Source organism: Aedes aegypti, chromosome 1, assembly GCF_002204515.2.
Source record: "Aedes aegypti strain LVP_AGWG chromosome 1, AaegL5.0 Primary Assembly, whole genome shotgun sequence".
Taxonomy (NCBI): domain Eukaryota; kingdom Metazoa; phylum Arthropoda; class Insecta; order Diptera; family Culicidae; genus Aedes; species Aedes aegypti.
In genome coordinates this window covers 226,578,274-226,596,262 of record NC_035107.1, presented here as the reverse complement: position 1 = coordinate 226,596,262, position 17,989 = coordinate 226,578,274, and the positions used below count along the sequence as shown (strand labels likewise).

At 41.0% G+C, this 17,989-nt stretch overlaps 1 protein-coding gene across 1 annotated transcript in view; it reads right to left on the bottom strand.

Annotated features, from left to right (window-relative positions):
• Positions 1 to 1,749: 1,749 nt before the first annotated feature.
• Positions 1,750 to 17,989, bottom strand: part of LOC5580190 (hamartin) — a 42,197-nt gene continuing 25,957 nt past the window's right edge. Inside the window, exons 2-5 of the mRNA XM_021857716.1 lie at positions 12,899 to 15,862; positions 12,679 to 12,836; positions 2,832 to 2,943; positions 1,750 to 2,772 (exon numbers count right to left, since the gene is read on the bottom strand). Of these exons, the coding sequence (XP_021713408.1) occupies positions 2,462 to 2,772; positions 2,832 to 2,943; positions 12,679 to 12,836; positions 12,899 to 15,862 (3,545 nt within the window). The 3' untranslated portion in view covers positions 1,750 to 2,461. The remainder of the gene's footprint in view (positions 2,773 to 2,831; positions 2,944 to 12,678; positions 12,837 to 12,898; positions 15,863 to 17,989) is intronic.

Below are 17,989 nucleotides of genomic sequence, written 5' to 3'. Positions count from 1 at the left end.
CTTTGGGATTTTCTCCAAAGTTGTTTAGGAGTTTCTCCAGTAATTCCTCCAGACGTGCTCCGAGAAATCTTCACGAGCTCCGCCGGGAATTTCTCCAGAGTTTCTGCGGGAATCTCTTCAGATTTTTCCGAATATTCCTCCGAGAATTTCTACAGAGTTTCTTCAGGAATTCCATCGAAGTTTCAACAGGATTTTTTACGGAGTTTCTCCAGGACTTCTTTCGTAATTCCTCTAAAAATTCTTACAAGAATTCGCTCTATTTTTTTTGCCGGAAATTCCTTTGGAGCTCCACCGAGAATTCTTTTGGATTTCCTCCATAGATCCTATAGAAATTCCTTGGCGTTACTTCCAATTTTTTTGGAAATCCTCCAAAATTTTTTCCAGGGTTCCTTCTGGATTTCCACCATAGTTCCTTCAAGAATTTCTCAGAAGTTTATCTAAAAAACTAACCCACACTTCCTCCAGGAATTCCTTTGGAAATCATCCAAAAATTTCTCCAGAGATCCTCTAGGAATTACCTCAGATTCAGAGTTTCTCCTTGAATTCCTCCGGAGTGCCTTCAGAGTTCTACCTGGAATCCCTACGGAGTTCCTCCAGGAATTACTTTCTTCCAGAAACACTTCCGAAATTTCTCCACCGATTACTCTGGGTATCATTCATCCAAAGTCCCTCCGTAGTTTCACCAGGAATCGCTACGAAGTTCTTCCATAAATTCTTTCGGAGTTCCTCCAGCAATTCAATGGATTTGATCCAGAGAATCCTCAGAATCCTGAGAGCATTCTCCACGGAATCCTGAGAGGATTCTTCTTAGAATCCTGAGAGGATTCTCCTTAGAATCCGGAGAGGATTCTCCTTATAATCCTGAGACGAATCTTCTCTGAATCCTGAGAGGATTCTTTTTAGAATCTTGAGAGGATTTTCCTCTGGACAATGAGCAGATTCTCATCAAAACCCTGAGAGGATTCTCATCAAAACCCTGAGAGGATTCTCCTCAGAATCCTGAGAGGAATCTTCTCAAAATCCTGAGAGGATTTTCCTCAGAACCCTGAGATGATTCTTCTCAGAATCCTGAGAGAATTCTTCTCAGAATTTTAAGAGGATTCTCCTCAGAATCCTGAGAGGATTCTCCTCAGAATCCTGAGAGGATTCTTCTCAGAATCCTGAGAGGATTCTCCTCAGAATCCTGAGAGGATTCTCCTCAGAATCCTGAGAGGATTCTCCTCAGAATCCTGAGAGGATTCTCCTCAGAATCCTGAGAGGATTCTTCTCAGAATCCTGAGAGGATTCTTCTCAGTATCCTGAGCGGATTTTCCTCAGAATCCTGAGAAGATTCTCCTCAGAATCCTGAGAGGATTCTCCTCAGAATCCTGAGAGGATTCTCCTCAGAATCCTGAGAGGATTCTCTTCAGAATCCTGAGAGGATTCTCCTCAGAATCCTGAGAGGATTCTCCTCAGAATCCTGAGAGGATTTTCATGCGAGGATCCTCCTTCGAATTTTGAAAGGATTCTCATCAGAATCCTAAAAGGATTCTCATCAACCAACCAACCGAACTAGAGCCGAATATACAGCTGCATTTCTACAGTTGTCATGGAAAAGAGTTTGGGTTACTGGGACATGTTAAGGATCTGGGAGTCACCTGTAGTTTCCCTGGGCCATGTGGTCGATGAAATATCAACAATTCTTACAAACCTTTGCAGCGCAAGGGCGTGGGAAATGGTCATCACGTGCAGTCAAATATTGAACAACGATCAACTTCAACGTCTCTTCTTTAATGTTTCATTTTTTTTCATCCACTCTCTCTCTCTCTCTCCGAATCTGCTTGTCGTCCCACGGAATGGTCAGACGTTGCGCTGCTGTAGGTTCAGAAGGGTTCACATTGTTATGTTTTCTTTTGTTAGAACTTTGCTGTAGTTAACTCTCCTAAATCGATAATTTAGTTTCACTTATGTTTCGCCTTATTTCAATAGAATAATGTTCTTCAACAAACTAATGCTACATTTTTCTTATCATTTCAGTAACGCAATCAAAGCGAATTATCTCCTCTTTGTGTTGAAGAGAAAACTCTCAGGCCTCACTGTTTTCCGATTTGAGAATATTCCACAACAGTCTTTTCAGTTCTTTGTCTCCGTGACAGCGCCACGTGATCTTTCTTGTGAGCTGTTAGTTTCATCCGATTTTTCCTCCTGACTTTTTGTATTTCCGCACTTTTCATAAAAATATGTCCTCTAGGATACTGCAACACACATGCATCTGTTCCATCCTTACAAGTAGGATTCGCTATCAGATCAAATCCCGCGGGATTTCTAGTTTTTGATTTCAACGCAATAATCAATTCAATAGGTTAACAAACAATAGTAGAAAAAACAACTTTTCTTTTCCTGTGACTATCGGGGGTAAAGCAGCCGGAACAAAACAAGGCAAAGTACCGAAAGCATGCTGGTGATGGCGAAGGAGTTTTGTTCACAGTCGCTGGCTAGGTCCTGGCATGGGATCAATGCCTGCGGAAGGCGGCAGCGGAGGTCTTCCGCTAGAGCTGGCAATCGCTATGGGACCGGCAGCGGTCGACAGGGGATTATTATTGTCCAACGGTAGCGGTGGCAGAGGTACACTGGTCGGCGTGGGCAGATTAGAGTCCAGCTCGTGGTTATTGTTGCTCATAGTGCTCCCACCGGATTGGACCACCAGGGCAAGGTTTTTGATCTCGGACAACCCCTCGCTCGAAGCCAACGAGATCGACAGAGGAGACGTGTGGTCCAGCGAGCCAACGGCATCTGTAGAAAAAGATATTAGTTAGATGGTAGGGATTCATATAAAAATAAGCGAGAAAAACCTGTTCGGTCGGAATCGGGCGAACGAGCGACAGCATTGACCCGTAGCTCCAGGATTGCTTCCTCCATTTTGACCACGATCGCTTTTTGTGCATGGTATTTGCGCTCAAGAGCCTGCAATAAAATAAATCAAATTAGCAAACACTTGGGATCTGGGTCATTTGTTATAAAGCCACGACATTTGGCACAAGAACATAAGGTCAATTTTTATAAAGGACATTTGGCATGATTTTGAACAATGTGTAACGTGAGAGAGTTATTTGGCATAACGGACATTTGACACAATATCAAACTACCCGTACTTTTATCCGAATATCGTTTCTTCGAACGCCAGTTCTTCGAATACCCCATTTCCCAGAATTCCAGTTTCTGTTATTCTTGGTTTCTTTGATAGTAGCGAGAATAATCTCCAGTGACAGGGTGGTAAACTATAAAGAATGAGAATCAATAAAAATAAAAACGACTAAATGCTCGATGCCAACAATTCCAAGGTGAATATAACCCAAAAAACGTCAATTAAATAAAGAAGGGCGTATAAAAGTTCACCGGATCATACTATAGGACGCTTTGGCAATAATGAGAGGCACAAACCTTTCAGAGAAAGGGTCTATTGTGGAGGAGGGATATTTGGGCAACTGGCACTACTGGCAGGAGCAACGAAAATCTAGAAAAAGAAGCCCAACCTTTGTTCTTTAAAATTAGATTTTATATTTTTCTATATCAGATAAGGTTTAGCATTGCCAATATGTCAAATCAAAGCTTTGAATCTTTTTTTATGAAATTCTTCGAAACTGTGATTTGAAAGCTTGAAAGTGCGCTTGACGTGGGCACGTCGAAGACCGGCTTGTTTTTCCTCTAGGCTTTGAAATCTCAGGATTATATCGGGACCGACCTCGGGAGGACTGAAGTCTGCCGTATTTTACACGCTTGATAATATTCGCATCTTTGTACAGTTGATTCATTCACTCATTTATTTAGTTAACATCTAGACAGATAACACTGAATCAACAATTTCACGCCACAATACTCGGTTCGTGGCCGCATCTCTCCATCCTCGGTTCTGCCCCACGCTCGCCAATTTGATACGTTTTTGATCCGCCCACCTAGCTCGCTGCGCTCCACGCCTTCTTGTACCAACCGGATACGAAGCGAACACCATCTTTGCAGGATTGCTGTCCGGCATTCTGGCAACATGCCCTGTCCATCGTATCCTTCCAGCTTAGGCCACCTCCTGGATACTGGGTTCGCCGTAGAGTTGGGCGAGCTCGTGGTTCATCCTTTGCCGCCACACACCGTTTTCCTGCTAACCGCCCAAGATCGTCCTAAGCACCCGACGTTCGAAGACTCCAAATACTTGCAGGTCCTCCTCGAGCCTTATGAGCGTTTTTCACATGGTACATTTGGTGCGGGCGTGAATCTTTTTTGACCGCAGCTTCTTGTGGAGGCCATAGTAGGCCCGACTTCCACTGATGATGCACCTCCGTATTTCACGGCGAACGTTATTGTCAGCCGTCAGCAAGGATCCAACGTAGACGAACTCGTCGACCACCTCGAACGTATTCCCGTCTATCGTAACACTGCTACCTAGGCGAGCCCTGTCGCGTTCGGCCCCACCAGCTAGCATGTATATTTTCTTGGACGCATTCACCACCAGTCCATTTTTTTCTGCCTCGCGTTTCAGGCGGGTGTACAGGTCTGCCAACTTTTCAAATGTTCGGCCGACGATGTCCATTAGACAGTTTCACAAAAATCAAAATTTCTGGGATTCAACCAGTCACCCCCAAATCCTAGTTGCAATACTAAAACAAACTACCAGACAAATTTTCATCCAATTTGGAAAAGATTAGGAGGTGCCTCAAGTCGAATTTGTGTTTTTTGGCTATTTTTTACATTCAAAAAATTCTACCGAGAATTTGGAAAAATGAAAATCAAAATAAATACCACTGGTTGAACGTATTATTAGTACTTTACAACTTTTGAGAACACTGTATGCCGATTAGAGATGGTTTTGACCTCATAAAATTGATTTCTGTCCATTAAAGTACCTGTAAAACATACATTTCTCTACAGTTTTTGTTCTACGAGATTCTAAACCTCATGCCTAATCATAAAAGTTCAATCGTTGTATCATTCCTTTGTCATTTCTGAACATTATTGTAGTACATCATTTTTGTCTCCGAATAACAGATAAATTGTAAAAAATCGTCGGAAATTCGACATTTCGCATTCCCTTGCATTTAGAGCTGCTGCCAAATGGCGCAATTGCTGACATGTTACAAAATTGAACATAGTAGCTTTGCTTTTTCAATGATGGATGATGATTGAAGAAAACATCTAGCAAATGTCATCAACGCAGTCGTGTTTCAATCAACATTCGCATTTGATGCCAAGCAATTACATATATGATATAGCCCCGAAGTCAAGCTTCTCGACTACCGATCTTGAGAATCGAAGTTCAATTATGATTCTTTTTTTTTTTCGAGTGAAACCAATGTTTATTATATGCAGCATAGAAAAAGGACTAAAGGCGCAAATCACTACTTGAGCATTTCTCTTCATTCTCTCAGGAGTGGGAGATTTTTGTGAGTCCTATTGATTAAGACTCAGCCACAAGATGCACTTTTGAACAATGAATCGTGATTAATTTTTTTGGCCTCAAGTCATTTGGTCTATTGGAAAAAATAAGAACACTCTAAATGAACTCCCGTAATCAAACTCTGATCCTCAAGATCAGTAGTCGAGAAGCTTGACCTCGGGGCTATATCACATATGTAATTGCTTGGCATCAAATGCGAATGTTGTTTGAAACACGACTGCGTTGATGACATTTGCTAGATGTTTTCTTCAATCATCATCCATCATTGAAAAAGCAAAGCTACTATGTTCAATTTTGTAACATGTCAGCAATTGCGCCATTTGGCAGCAGCTCTAAATGCAGGGGAATGAGAAATGTCGTATTTCCGACGATTTTTTACAATTTATCTGTTATTCGGAGACAAAAATGATGTACTACAATAATGTTCAGAAATGACAAAGGAATGATACAACGATTGAACTTTTATGATTAGGCATGAGGTTTAGAATCTCGTAGAACAAAAACTGTAGAGAAATGTATGTTTTACAGGTACTTTAATGAACAGAAAACAATTTTATGAGGTCAAAATCATCTCTAATCGGCATACAGTGTTCTCAAAAGTTGTAAAGTACTAATAATACGTTCAACCAGTGGTATTAATTTTGATTTTCATTTTTCCAAATTCTCGGTAGAATTTTTTGAATGTAAAAAATAGCCAAAAAACACAAATTTGACTTGAGGCACCTCCTAATCTTCTCCAAATTGGATGAAAATTTGTCTGGTAGTTTGTTTTAGTATTGCAACTAGGATTTGGGGGTGACTGGTTGAATCCCAGAAATTTTGATTTTTGTGAAACTGTCTAATGTCCATATCATCCGCGAAGCAAACAAATTGACTGGATCTCGTAAAAATCGTACCCCAGTTGTTAAGCCCGGCTCTCCGCATAACACCTTCTAGCGCAATATTGAACAACAGGCACGAAAGTCCATCACCTTGTCGTAGTCCCCGGTAAGATCCAAACGAGCTGGAGTGTTCGCCTGAAACCTTCACACAATTTAGCAAACCTTCCATCGTCGCTCTTATCAGTCTCGTGAGCTTCCCGGGAAAGCTGTTCTCGTCCATGATTTTTCAAAGCTCTACGCCAGTGATTCCCAAAGTGGGCTAATTCGCCCCCCCTGGGGCGATTTTCAGGTCCAGGGGGCGAAAATTTGTAAAATGGAATTTGGGGTGATTACACATTTAACTTTTTCCCTCTATATATTTGTTTGTACCTCTTTTCATGCTCATTTTATAATCACGATAGACAAAACTTCGAGAAACATTGTCAAAAACGAAATAGGTTTGATGAGAATTTGGTTTTCAGTGTTCACTTTGAATTATGAGTTGGCAACTGTTATGTTCCCAAAAGATAACGTATTCAGATTTTCGTTATCCATTTGTAGTTACAGATAATAATTAAATTGTTTTTGAAGTGATTATTAGAAACTTTTTAAAAATGGGTCGAAAATGAAAAATAAATAATTTGATGTTTTATTTGTAAAAGAACTTCAGATTTGGACAACTTATTTTACGATATTTGATATCCGGGTCTACAAAGGCTAAGATTTTAATAGAACTTGTTTTGATATTTTGTTACGATATTTTTTTTATTCATTACTTAAAGTGCATACTATTTTATGAACCTATTTCAGAAAATTTGACCAGAAAAAAAAGTGTCAACATTAAAGCCATCAATTACCAAAGACGTGAGTCATGTAACTAAAAATAGATTTAAAGGAATATCGGATTGAAACCTCGAAAGCTAAAAAAACCTTTTTAAATTACATTGCAGTGAGAAAGGTACAAACAACTTTCAGGATTATCCAATGTTTTTTCCAAGTTTGGCAAAGTCCATATTTCTTATCTCGATATCGAGTTGAAGAACCATAGTAAAAGTTACACTGATATTATGTCCCGTAAGTCGCTACATCCCTAACTCGATGATCCCTTTAATAACGAAATATGGAGAGTTCACTGTAAAACATCAACTTTCAACTAACCAAATTAAATATTTCAAAACCATATCAGGTGGGCGATTTCAAAAATATGTTGGCCTCAGGGGGGCGAAAGTCAAAAAAGTTTGGGAAACAGTGTTCTACGCGGTCGATACTGTTGTATGCCGCCTTGAAATCGATGAAAAGGTGATGCGTTGGGACCTGGTATTCACGACATTTTTGGAGGATTTGCCGTACAGTAAAGATCTGCTCCGTTGTCGATCGGCCGTCAACGAAGCCGGCTTGATAACTTCTCACGAACTCGTTTACTACAGGTGACAGACGACGGAAGATGATCTGGCATAATACTTTGTAGGCCGCATTTAGGATGGTGTTCGCTCGAAAGTTCTCACAATCTAACTTGTCGCCATTCTTGTAGATGGGGCATATTACCCCTTCCTTCCATTCCTCCAGTAGCAGTAGCTGAATTCCTGGTATGGTTACCTCTAAACGTTTGCACCATTGATCCCTTCCAACACACTTCCTGCAACGCTACGATTCCGAATCCGCGGTCCTTCAGCACGTCGGCGAGTATGCGTGTGCTCCCGATGAAGTACCGAGCTTCCAATCGCTAGTCCCTTTACGTCGCTGTGGTCTTCGCCGATTGTCCCGGTTCGTACTCTCTCGTTGATTATTTTTTTTACGGCTGGCTTGCAGGGCCTGGCAGCAATCCCCTAGATTTCCGGAGAACCATTCCCCCTAGATGTTCGGTGGACCATAGTGCACAGTTTAGATTAGAGTCCTTCTCTGGCACTCGGACGATGATCAGCCGCTCCTAACATGGAGTACAGACGCTCAAGGTTTGCAGAAGCAAAAGCAAACCCCCCTTCCCTGTCAGCATATGACCAAAGTTCCCACCGTGGGTTGGTTACCCGATCTTCCCTACGGTTACTCGTAGCCCGGCCAGTACCGCGAGGAGGTAGGGATAAATTATGTGAACAAAATCAAGTTTTGTACAATACCGTCAAACGGGGCTTCTTTTGACATTATTTCCACATTCTTCAACTTTGAGGATTTGTAACTCTTAGAATTATGGATAGATTTGGATGATTCTTGCATATATTTAAGTTGTATATGTAAGCAACAAATGTGCAAAATATGAGGCAAATCCATCAAGGAATAACAAAAATGCTTGAATAACGAAAAAAACGTGTCCTTCAAGACAAAAAAGGGGCTACTTTGGACATTTTCCCAATTTGATAATGAAATGGTTTTTCTTTATAAATTTCAAACTGATTTCAAAGATTATCGTCCATTGTGATGTTATTGAACGTTTTTTCAATGATAAACATAATTTAAAATAATTGCAAAGTAAAGCTCGAAACAATTGGGTTGTTTAGTGATGAAAAATTCTCCGTTTTTTGTAGCTTGATCGAAAGAGCACATTTTTCTAAGTGTAACACGATTTTGTTGCGCTTTAATATCTTAATTTTGATATATTAAATGAATAAGAAAGATTTCAATCTGTCGACTCAATGACGTTTCAATTTACATAATGACAGTTCGTGCCGAAGTAAAAGTAGCCGAGGGGTGATTCAAACGCGATTTCCATACTAATTTCGAACGTGTTTTAAAAATAGTTCCAGGGCACGGAAAATTATGAAACTTTGGATTCTGGCTTAGTTTTTAACGTAGAATCAGAATATGTAAAAAACAGGATACCCCTAAACAAGCCAATTACACATGTATAACAAATTTCAGCGAAACCTGCTATTCACTATTTTCCGTTTGTTATATGAGACTTAAACTTTCAACTACCTCTTAAATGGAACTATCAGTTACGAATGCTTGATTTTTAAGTTTACATAAACGAACGATGTAACTACCAGGTACTGCGATTATTGATGAGTTATGTACAAAAACTGTTTTTTTTATTCTTACTGTTATATGAACGATATACAGAGGGATCACATTAATATCTGTACTTTAAAAGTAATTTTTATTATAAACGCAATTAATATATGAAGTAAAGATCGTAAAGAAGTAAAAGTTTGCTTTTGTAATATGCTTTTAGTTTCTTAGCAGTTCAGAGCTGGCTTAAAAGTAGTCTATTTTAGCCATTGAAGAATGCAATTGTTTTGTACTGCAAATTCATTCGAAATACGACGGAAAAAATTGTTTTTAGAGATAATGTTATGATCTTGTCATTGGTACGTATTGAAATATGTGTATTCTATGTCAATTCACGTTTCCATATATTTTTTTTAATTTTTTAATGTTGTGTAAAATATACAAACCAAAACATTTTAAGAAAATAAAAGTTGTAAAAATAAGGCCTTTGAAGAATTATTTTAATAAAACAACAATTTTAAGCAAAACAAATCACAAGACTTTGATGAAACATGATGATTTGATAGTTTTGTGATGCTCCCAATAACTTTCCACGACATGGAAAAAAATCATACAGTGTTTGTATAGCCAATGTTTTATACCTTGTGAATATTTATTCGGACTTTTTTGAAATGCTTTCTTGTTTATCCTGTTATTGTTGTTGTTGTTCCAAAAACAAGTCATGCCTAGTGGTAGAGCATACATTGGTTAATAAAAGTGCTAAAGACACAAAATTGCTCAGATTAATATTTATGGTGCGAATAAATACAAAAGGTGAGTGTCCAAAGTAGCCCCCGGAATCAAAAGTAGCCCCGTCCGACGGTACCGCTAGATTTAGACCATGATAGATAAATCAGGAAATATGATTCAATAAACCCTTTTAACGTTTGTTAGCCCTGAAAAGGGCCGATTGAGCTTGTATGCTGTCACAGATGAATAGCACTACGGGATGTTATCAGTTGATTGCCATGGTTAAACAGGGAAACCCCAACGAAAGTGTATATGTGAATAGGTTCTCTGTTTATGCGACAAGCCAGCTGAATATGGGTGCATGGGTGCACAACAGCAACAGGGTAGCGAATCACAGGGATTTAGTAGAAATCTGGAAACGTAGCTCAATCTTGAAATCTTGAGCGATTTAACAAGCCCGACGCTTGATAAGCAGCTCCTCGGATCAGCCACTCAGGGGGCTCTGGTATTGGTGCCTAGCGGGCTTGTTTCTTGACTGCACTACCGATGCTGAGTTTATCACGAGTCGAAATCTGAAAGCGCGGGTCGGTCAACCTAGAAATCTTGAGCGATTTCACAAACCAGATGCTGGATTGGCAGCTTGAAGATTAACATCTCAGCAGGTTTCTAGCAGCGAGGTACTTCTTGCTAAGCAAGTTCGGAGGAGCTCTTACCAGCTCAAAAGCGGAAATGGAATGAAACTGAATCCGACGAAGGAAGCATGTTTTATAACCTTAGAATAGCAGATAATGCTCCTCCCTTTTGTGCTCTTCGTTTTCTGATCGACCAATCTGGGAAATGGGTATGTGCCAATAATGTGTTGGGCTTAGTATTACTGGGGAACTATGTTCAATGCAAAGCGTCACTATCTTGATCTTGTTTTCGATAAACTTCGTTATAACACGAGAAGGAAATCAAAACATAACACTTTAGATACTTCTAGTTAAATTCTTGTAGCTCTTGGATACTGCAAATTTCGGATATCTCTATATTAATATTTGCATGAACTTTTTAAGAAGTCTTTTAAATAAGCGATTCTTTTTTAAAATCACTGGGTTTATCCAAGAGAAATGCCTGGAAAAAACCTTGCAGCATTGCTATGAGATTGTTTTATGTGATTCCTGGAGTAATTCTTAGAATAATCGAAGAAGGAATTTTTGTATATATAGGACAAACTCCTACAGAAATTACAATTATCTGAAAAATTCTGCAAACTCGTTGAACAAACCAAATCAGCATTTGTTTAGAATTTACTAGGAAAATACCATAAAATTATTCAAAGCTACTCGTAGCGGTAAACGCGCAGCTATTCAGCATGACCATATTGAGGGTTCTTCTTCTTCTTTCTAGCGTTACGTCCCCACTGGAACAGAGCCTGTTTCTCAGCTTAGTGTTCTTATGAGCACTTCCACAGTCGAATCCCACTGGTCAAGGATCTTTTCGTAGAGGAAATTTTCTCGATTCCCAGGGCATAGAGTATCTTCGTACCTGCCACACGATATACACATGCAAAAATGGTCAGTCGGCAAAGAAAGCTCTCAGTTAATAACTGTGGAAGTGCTCATAAGAACAATAATCTGAGAAGCAGACTTTGTCCCAGTTGGGACGTAACGCCATAAAGGAAGGAAGGAAGGAAATCCTTGGAGTAATTTCTTTGATAAACCGTGCCTAAGACATTGCTTGGATATGTACCTGGTTCGGTGTAAATTGTGTGTTAAGTTCAGTGGCGATTTCCTAACCTCAAATCTACCTGTGCTACGAATAGAAATTGATGAATTTTTACAACAAATGCGCATCCAATGAGTAGGAAATGCTTTCAATAGTTAATTTTAATCATTTAGGTATTCTGCATTAGACCGTTAATTAGCCAAAATATCGATTTTTAGTATCGTAGAACAGGTAAAAAGTGAAGTTACGAGTCGCCCCTGGTTAAGTTGAAGATGAATCGAAGCCAAACCTCATATTTTCAAAGGCACAAATCTGGCGAACCAAACATCTGTTTGAGCTAAAAACTTAATCAAATGGTGACCACCAGCAATCAATCGATTATGTTTTCAGCTTGAACGGATGTTCGGTTTGCCAGATTTGTGCTCTCAAAAATTTGAGATTTGGCTTCGATTCATCTTCACCTTTATTCTAGTATCAATCTGGTATCGATATTCATGGAGGAGTTCTTAGAGGTTTTTCTGAATATATTTTTTATTAGCCGCAGGTTGCATTTCATCAGGTATGTTCAGGAAAGATTTAAAAAGAAATAAGCAACCTGGACCTGCATCTTAGACCATTATTTGGAGGAATCCCTTCGCAGAATAACTGAAACAATTCATGGTACATTTGCCATTCCCCTAGAGATAAGGAGTCTAGCTCAAATGACAACACTATTTACGCATACAATGCTGATATTGTTCAGCGTTAGGTATCGTACTTATACTGGTGTTTCGGATGACCTTCATTTTACTTGTGGTTTGAAGTTATGCCACATGTCCGTTATTATACCAAATGCACCACTTTTTCGCCCTTTTTTGTTACGCTTTTTGTATGAGACCTTCATACATTTTGTAACACTTGTCACACTATGCCAGATCCTCTCTCCCCGCTGGAGCGTGACGTAATTTCTACATGGCCCCAATGACCTTTATGGCTTACTGATAAATTGTGAGCGCCACAAAAAAAAATACTTACATTAAACTGCTCCTTATGCTCTTCCTTGACCGTTTTCAGCATGCGTTTCTGTAACGTGATGGTTTCATCGCGCTTCATGAGCTGTTGCTCCAGTTCCGTCAGTCGTTCTTTGGCCGAGTCCAGCTGAGAGGACTTCATCTCCAAGCTGAGCTTCAAATCTGAAAGCAAATTTCAAAAGTGACAACTAAGATCATAGCCTAACGGGAAAAACGCTACGCACCTTTCACCTCGTCCTGGTACGTTTCCTGAATCATTGCAATCTCCGCGTCCCTGGCCTTCAGACTGTCCAGCTCGGCCAGACGTTCTTTGCATTTGAGTTGAATTTCCCCCATGAGAATCATTTCGCACTGTAACCGCGTCAGCTCATCCCGGTACTGCTGACCCAGATCAGCCTTGTGTAGCGCCTGTTCCATCTCGTTGGTCATGTCGAATAGTTCCCCGCGCGCCTGTTCGAGGGCCACTGTTTGCTCCTTGCGCGTTCGCGTGTCTTCATTTAGAGCAATTTCTAGTTCCTTGATCTTCAGCTGTAGATCCTGATTCTTTCGAGTTTCCGCCGCATATCGCTCCTTCAGTTCAACGACTTCCGTCGAGTTTTTGGTCCAGTCCATGTTGGTCTTACGCCTTAGACTCGCCAACTCCGTGCTCAGCGAACTAATCTCTTTGGTCAGTCGGGAAACCTGGTCCTTCAGTGCATCATTGTTCTGTTCCAACGCCCGTATCACCCTGCTCTTCCCCAACAGACGTCGGTTTCGCTCAGCGTGGATTTCCCTTCGATGCTTCTCAAACTGTAACTGCAGGTTCAGCAGCTTGATATGGTCACGGTACATTTCTTCTATTCTTCGCGGGTCACCGGATTCCAGTCGTTTCTTCACGCACAGCTCGATGTATTTGTCGAGCATAGCGTTCGGATCCATCTTGATTCCGGGTTCGGCTTTTTCCTGTAGCCGCTTCACCGCAATGTCGGCCTTGAACTTTTGTTCCTCCTGCAGAATACCGTAGATGATCTGTTCGTATGGCTGTGGGTAGCTTTCGATTGTTTGGGTGCCGCTTGACACGAGCTGCGATACCGGTGGTCCAACGATCTGTGCTGGCCTGTGTGCTCCCAAGTTGGTGAGATTTTTGCGAATCTCCTGGAACAACGCCATATTCCGACGAATGTGCTCTTCAGTCTTTTGCTCTTGCTTCTTGTTAAAGTGTGTCGCAGCCGAAATAGCCTCTTCTTCGGAGGGGCTACTCCCGCTGCTGCTATCGCCATTCGTTTCCACTAGCGTCAGATCTTGCCGTTCGCCAGCCAAAGTTTTCGGGTCTACTCTCAGACTGTACTTCTTCAAATCGGGTAGCGAATGTCTTCGTTGGTGCTTCTTCAGTGCCTCGGCAACAGCACTCCTCGTAGTACTGATTCCGACGCTATTCTTTAGCATGTAGTTGCTGGTATCTGCTGGGGACGTCCCGGTGCTGTAACTGGGGTCAGAATCCACCAGGCACTGACTGTGCATCCGGTACCGTTTTCGAGTGAAATTGATCATCGACTGAGAGCTTTTGAAATGCAGTCCACCGGCCGAACATGGCGAACCTTCTTCCTGTTCGAAATCTTCAGCATCGAAGGCCTCTTTCATGGGGTGCTGCACAGGTGCTGTAGGTGGCTGTAATTGTTGCTGCGGTTGGTCCTGCAGCAGATGGCTATTGATGTCGGTCACTTCCTGATCCTCTTGGGTCGAATCCGACAACTGCATGATCGAAGGCGAATCGTACCGTGGGGTGATAACCGTTCCGCCCGGTGTCAACTTGAGGTTTGCGACCTTTTGAGACACCCGGGAGATTTCGAACGTCGGTTGATCGATCGGAAGCGGACTAGAAGGCACACTGTTGCTAGTTGTCGAGGTTGCTGTCGTCGTGGTAATGGTGGTGTTCGAGTTGCCAGACGATATCTGCATCACTGAGTGATTCCGATCGTTCACCATTCGGAGTAGCTTCTGTGATGTGATGATGCTTTTCTCGTTGAAGTTAAAATGGCTGGTGGATTCCTTCTTGATCGGTGACGAAGGTTGGCTAGTGTTCAGGATTGCTCGTACCGCGCCCGAATTCATGGGGTACGGACGAATCGGTTTGACGATATCCTTCATCGGTGTGGTTTCCGGAGTGGCTTCGACGGCTGCTTCCGGTGGGGAAGCACCGTCAGCCGCCGGTAGAAGAGGTCCCGATATTGAAGGAATTGTATAGCTGGGGGTTGGATTGGGAGTGTGGGGAACAGTTGCTGGGCCAGGGGGTGGTGTCGGTTGCATCATGTTACTCGGGGACCAAAATGAGTTTTGTACGGCTATGGTGCTAAGCTTCTCGTCGGTTGAGGACTTGTTGAAGTAGTTCACCGTAGCCTTCCATTGCAAATCTATCGTCGCCGTCATGGCATTGAACTCTACCGGTTTCATAGGTGTTGCATAGCAAGGACATTCACTGCCAATCAGCTGATTGTTCTGTATCTCTTGCGGTTTGCCCATGTAATCCAACGACATTCGAGCACATTCGCTCACTACATCATGCGGTTCCATATTCCTCCATCGAACTTGGTTGATTTCACTTTCCTTATCCGAAGATACCAAACGCGGGTGGATCTTAACCGTGCCCAACAGTGGTTTTATCGTATGTTGGAAAACCGCTTGTTTGTCACCGCGATATTCCTGCTTCAGGAACATAACGAAGTTACAAGGATACATTCCGTACAGCCGGTTGAACAGCTCATAAAGAACAAACTGCAGATGGATCAGCTGATCCTCCGGCAGGCTTACGGACGTGTTCCGATCGAACGTCGCCAAGTAGTTGAATATTTCGAACAGATCATGCACGAACATGCCCATTACCAGCGGAATGACCGGCAGCAAATCGATAATGCACAGCACAGCACTAATCAACGGTATGATCTCCCGCTCCATTTTGGACTGCTTCAGGACTTCCTTCACCAGCAGATGGTTGCCCACCTTGTACAGCCACGTTGGTCGCTTCTGGATGATGTGTCCGAACAGGGTCAACGCCAGCATCTTGTTCGACCCGCTGCGGATCCATTCGGTCAGCTTGTCCAGTATGAACTTGTCGTGCGGGGTTTGCACCTTGACCAGGATGTCCACGACGCGGATCGACGACGTTTGGCCAAAATAGTCCATCATGTAGTGTGCGAACCATGGCTCACGCGCTGAAAATGGAAACAAAGAGCATTAAATTAGTAAAAGTTTCGTTCAGTTTGATTGATATTACAAATTTATCGATGTTTTCTAAGAAAATTAAAAGTTTGTGCTGGGTACAATATATAATGATAGGTTGATTTGATTTTGCTGCAAAGATTGAACGTGAATGCGATCGCTACCCAAAGTTACGTCATCAATTATCACAGGAGATTCAAACGATCAAGACGGTCAAGGAGGCAGAGTGTAACTTCAATGGTCTGAAACACCGAATATAGAAATCCCTGTAGTAACATCAGCGCAAACGCTGGAGAAAACTCCTCTGGTCAGTATCTGGTATATTTCCTGGAGGAACATTACATTCTTGGACGAATTTCTAGAGATTTTGCTGAATATATTCATGGAATCATTGAAGAAATCTCTATAAACAGTACAGACGAATCATTGAAAAAAATTCCTGCAAAAATCTCTGGCATAATTCTTGGAAAAAATACCTGGATATATTCCGAGTGCTATTCCTGGAAATAATCCATGTGCAGATTCTTAGAGAAATTTCTGGAGATTTTTTTGAAGAAATTTCTCGAGAAATCCTTGAAATATTTTTTTTTTTTCGAGAAATGAATGTAAAAATTTCTGGAAAACCGTTGGAAATCCCTTGATTCCCTAAATGACTTTTTGGAAAAATATGTTAAAGACTTTTCAGATGAATTTGTAAAAAAAATATATTTAATTATAGTAGCTTTAACTAAATGTACCGTGAAGGCCCCATACTCTGCGCACTTAAGGCTTTTCAAATTTCAAACAGCTGTAATTAATTGAAAACAAAACACAATACTCTCAAATTTTGGGAGCAAATACTTATTGATCTTATGTATAAGGAAAAAATATAAAAGCTTCACTAAGTAATGATTTTTATTGCAAATTTTAAATTTTTCTCAAAGGTGTTCGTGTTCCTAACTCTGCGCACTCATTTTTGCAATGCTCTTTATTCTGCGCATTTAGGTTCCTAACTCTGCGCACTCGAAAAATTCTTTATAACAGTTGAAGTATTTTACTAAAAACATTATTAGCATTTAAACTCTGAATTAATCTTCATTTTCTTGCTTTATACGGCTTTACGTCCCCAGTGGAGCGTGGAATGTCTCTAACATAGAAGTTTACTAAGTGAAGTAAATTGTATCTATAATTCAATCCATGATAATTACTGTTACTGAATACCATTAAGTGCAACTCTCAAAATAATCGAAAACATCATATGATTTCCAAAACATGTAATTAACTTAGTTTTCTAAAATCTAAACCAACATACAAAAAGGGTATAAACTACGTCTTTTTGCGTTCACCCTTGGCGTGTAGAGGAAAATTAGCTTTGACTGTTTATGTATTTTCACTAGAAAATATAAAAACCAAATTTTCTTTGGTTCGGTTCGGTTCGGGTCCGGTTTTGGTATTGAATAATTGTCTCGGATTCGGGTCGGATCCGGGTTTGAAGAAAATAAAAAAAGAACCTGGTTCTGGTTTGTTATATGTGAAACCCGAACATTTCTACTTAGCTTAGCTTAGCTTAGCTTAGACTGACTACACATATCAATGGTTGCTATTCCGTGATCGACCGAAGTCAGTGAAAATGCACAAAGAATCAACTAGAAGATCGGCTGGGATTGGCCATAATCTTCTTCAGTGTGCATAATTCAGTGCCTCTATTTATACATGGTCAATAACAGTGCCGGCCACGTCCTTGCAGTCAGGTGGGATTGGGGGAAGGAATGATAGTGTGTAACCTTTGCTATTTGGAGACCGTGTTTACCTCTGCATCTCCACAAAGGTTACTGGGAGGGATGTTTGTTAATGGGGAGGATCGTTGGGTCACAGGATTCACTTTGATAAGCGATTAGACCATGATAAATAACACTGCGGAACACGTTTTTGTCTCCAGCACCAAAATACCGGTATTCACTTAATTAAGGCTTGCCGAATCCATTGCCGTTCTCAGAAATATCATAGCACGTCTAGTTTTTGAGATATTGGCTGTTGAAAATGCAAAAAATGACTATTTCAGCCAACTTGCATGCAAGTTTGTCAGCTTGTAAGGTAATATATTGGCTTAATTTTCCACAGAATTCAAACTTCATGTGTAT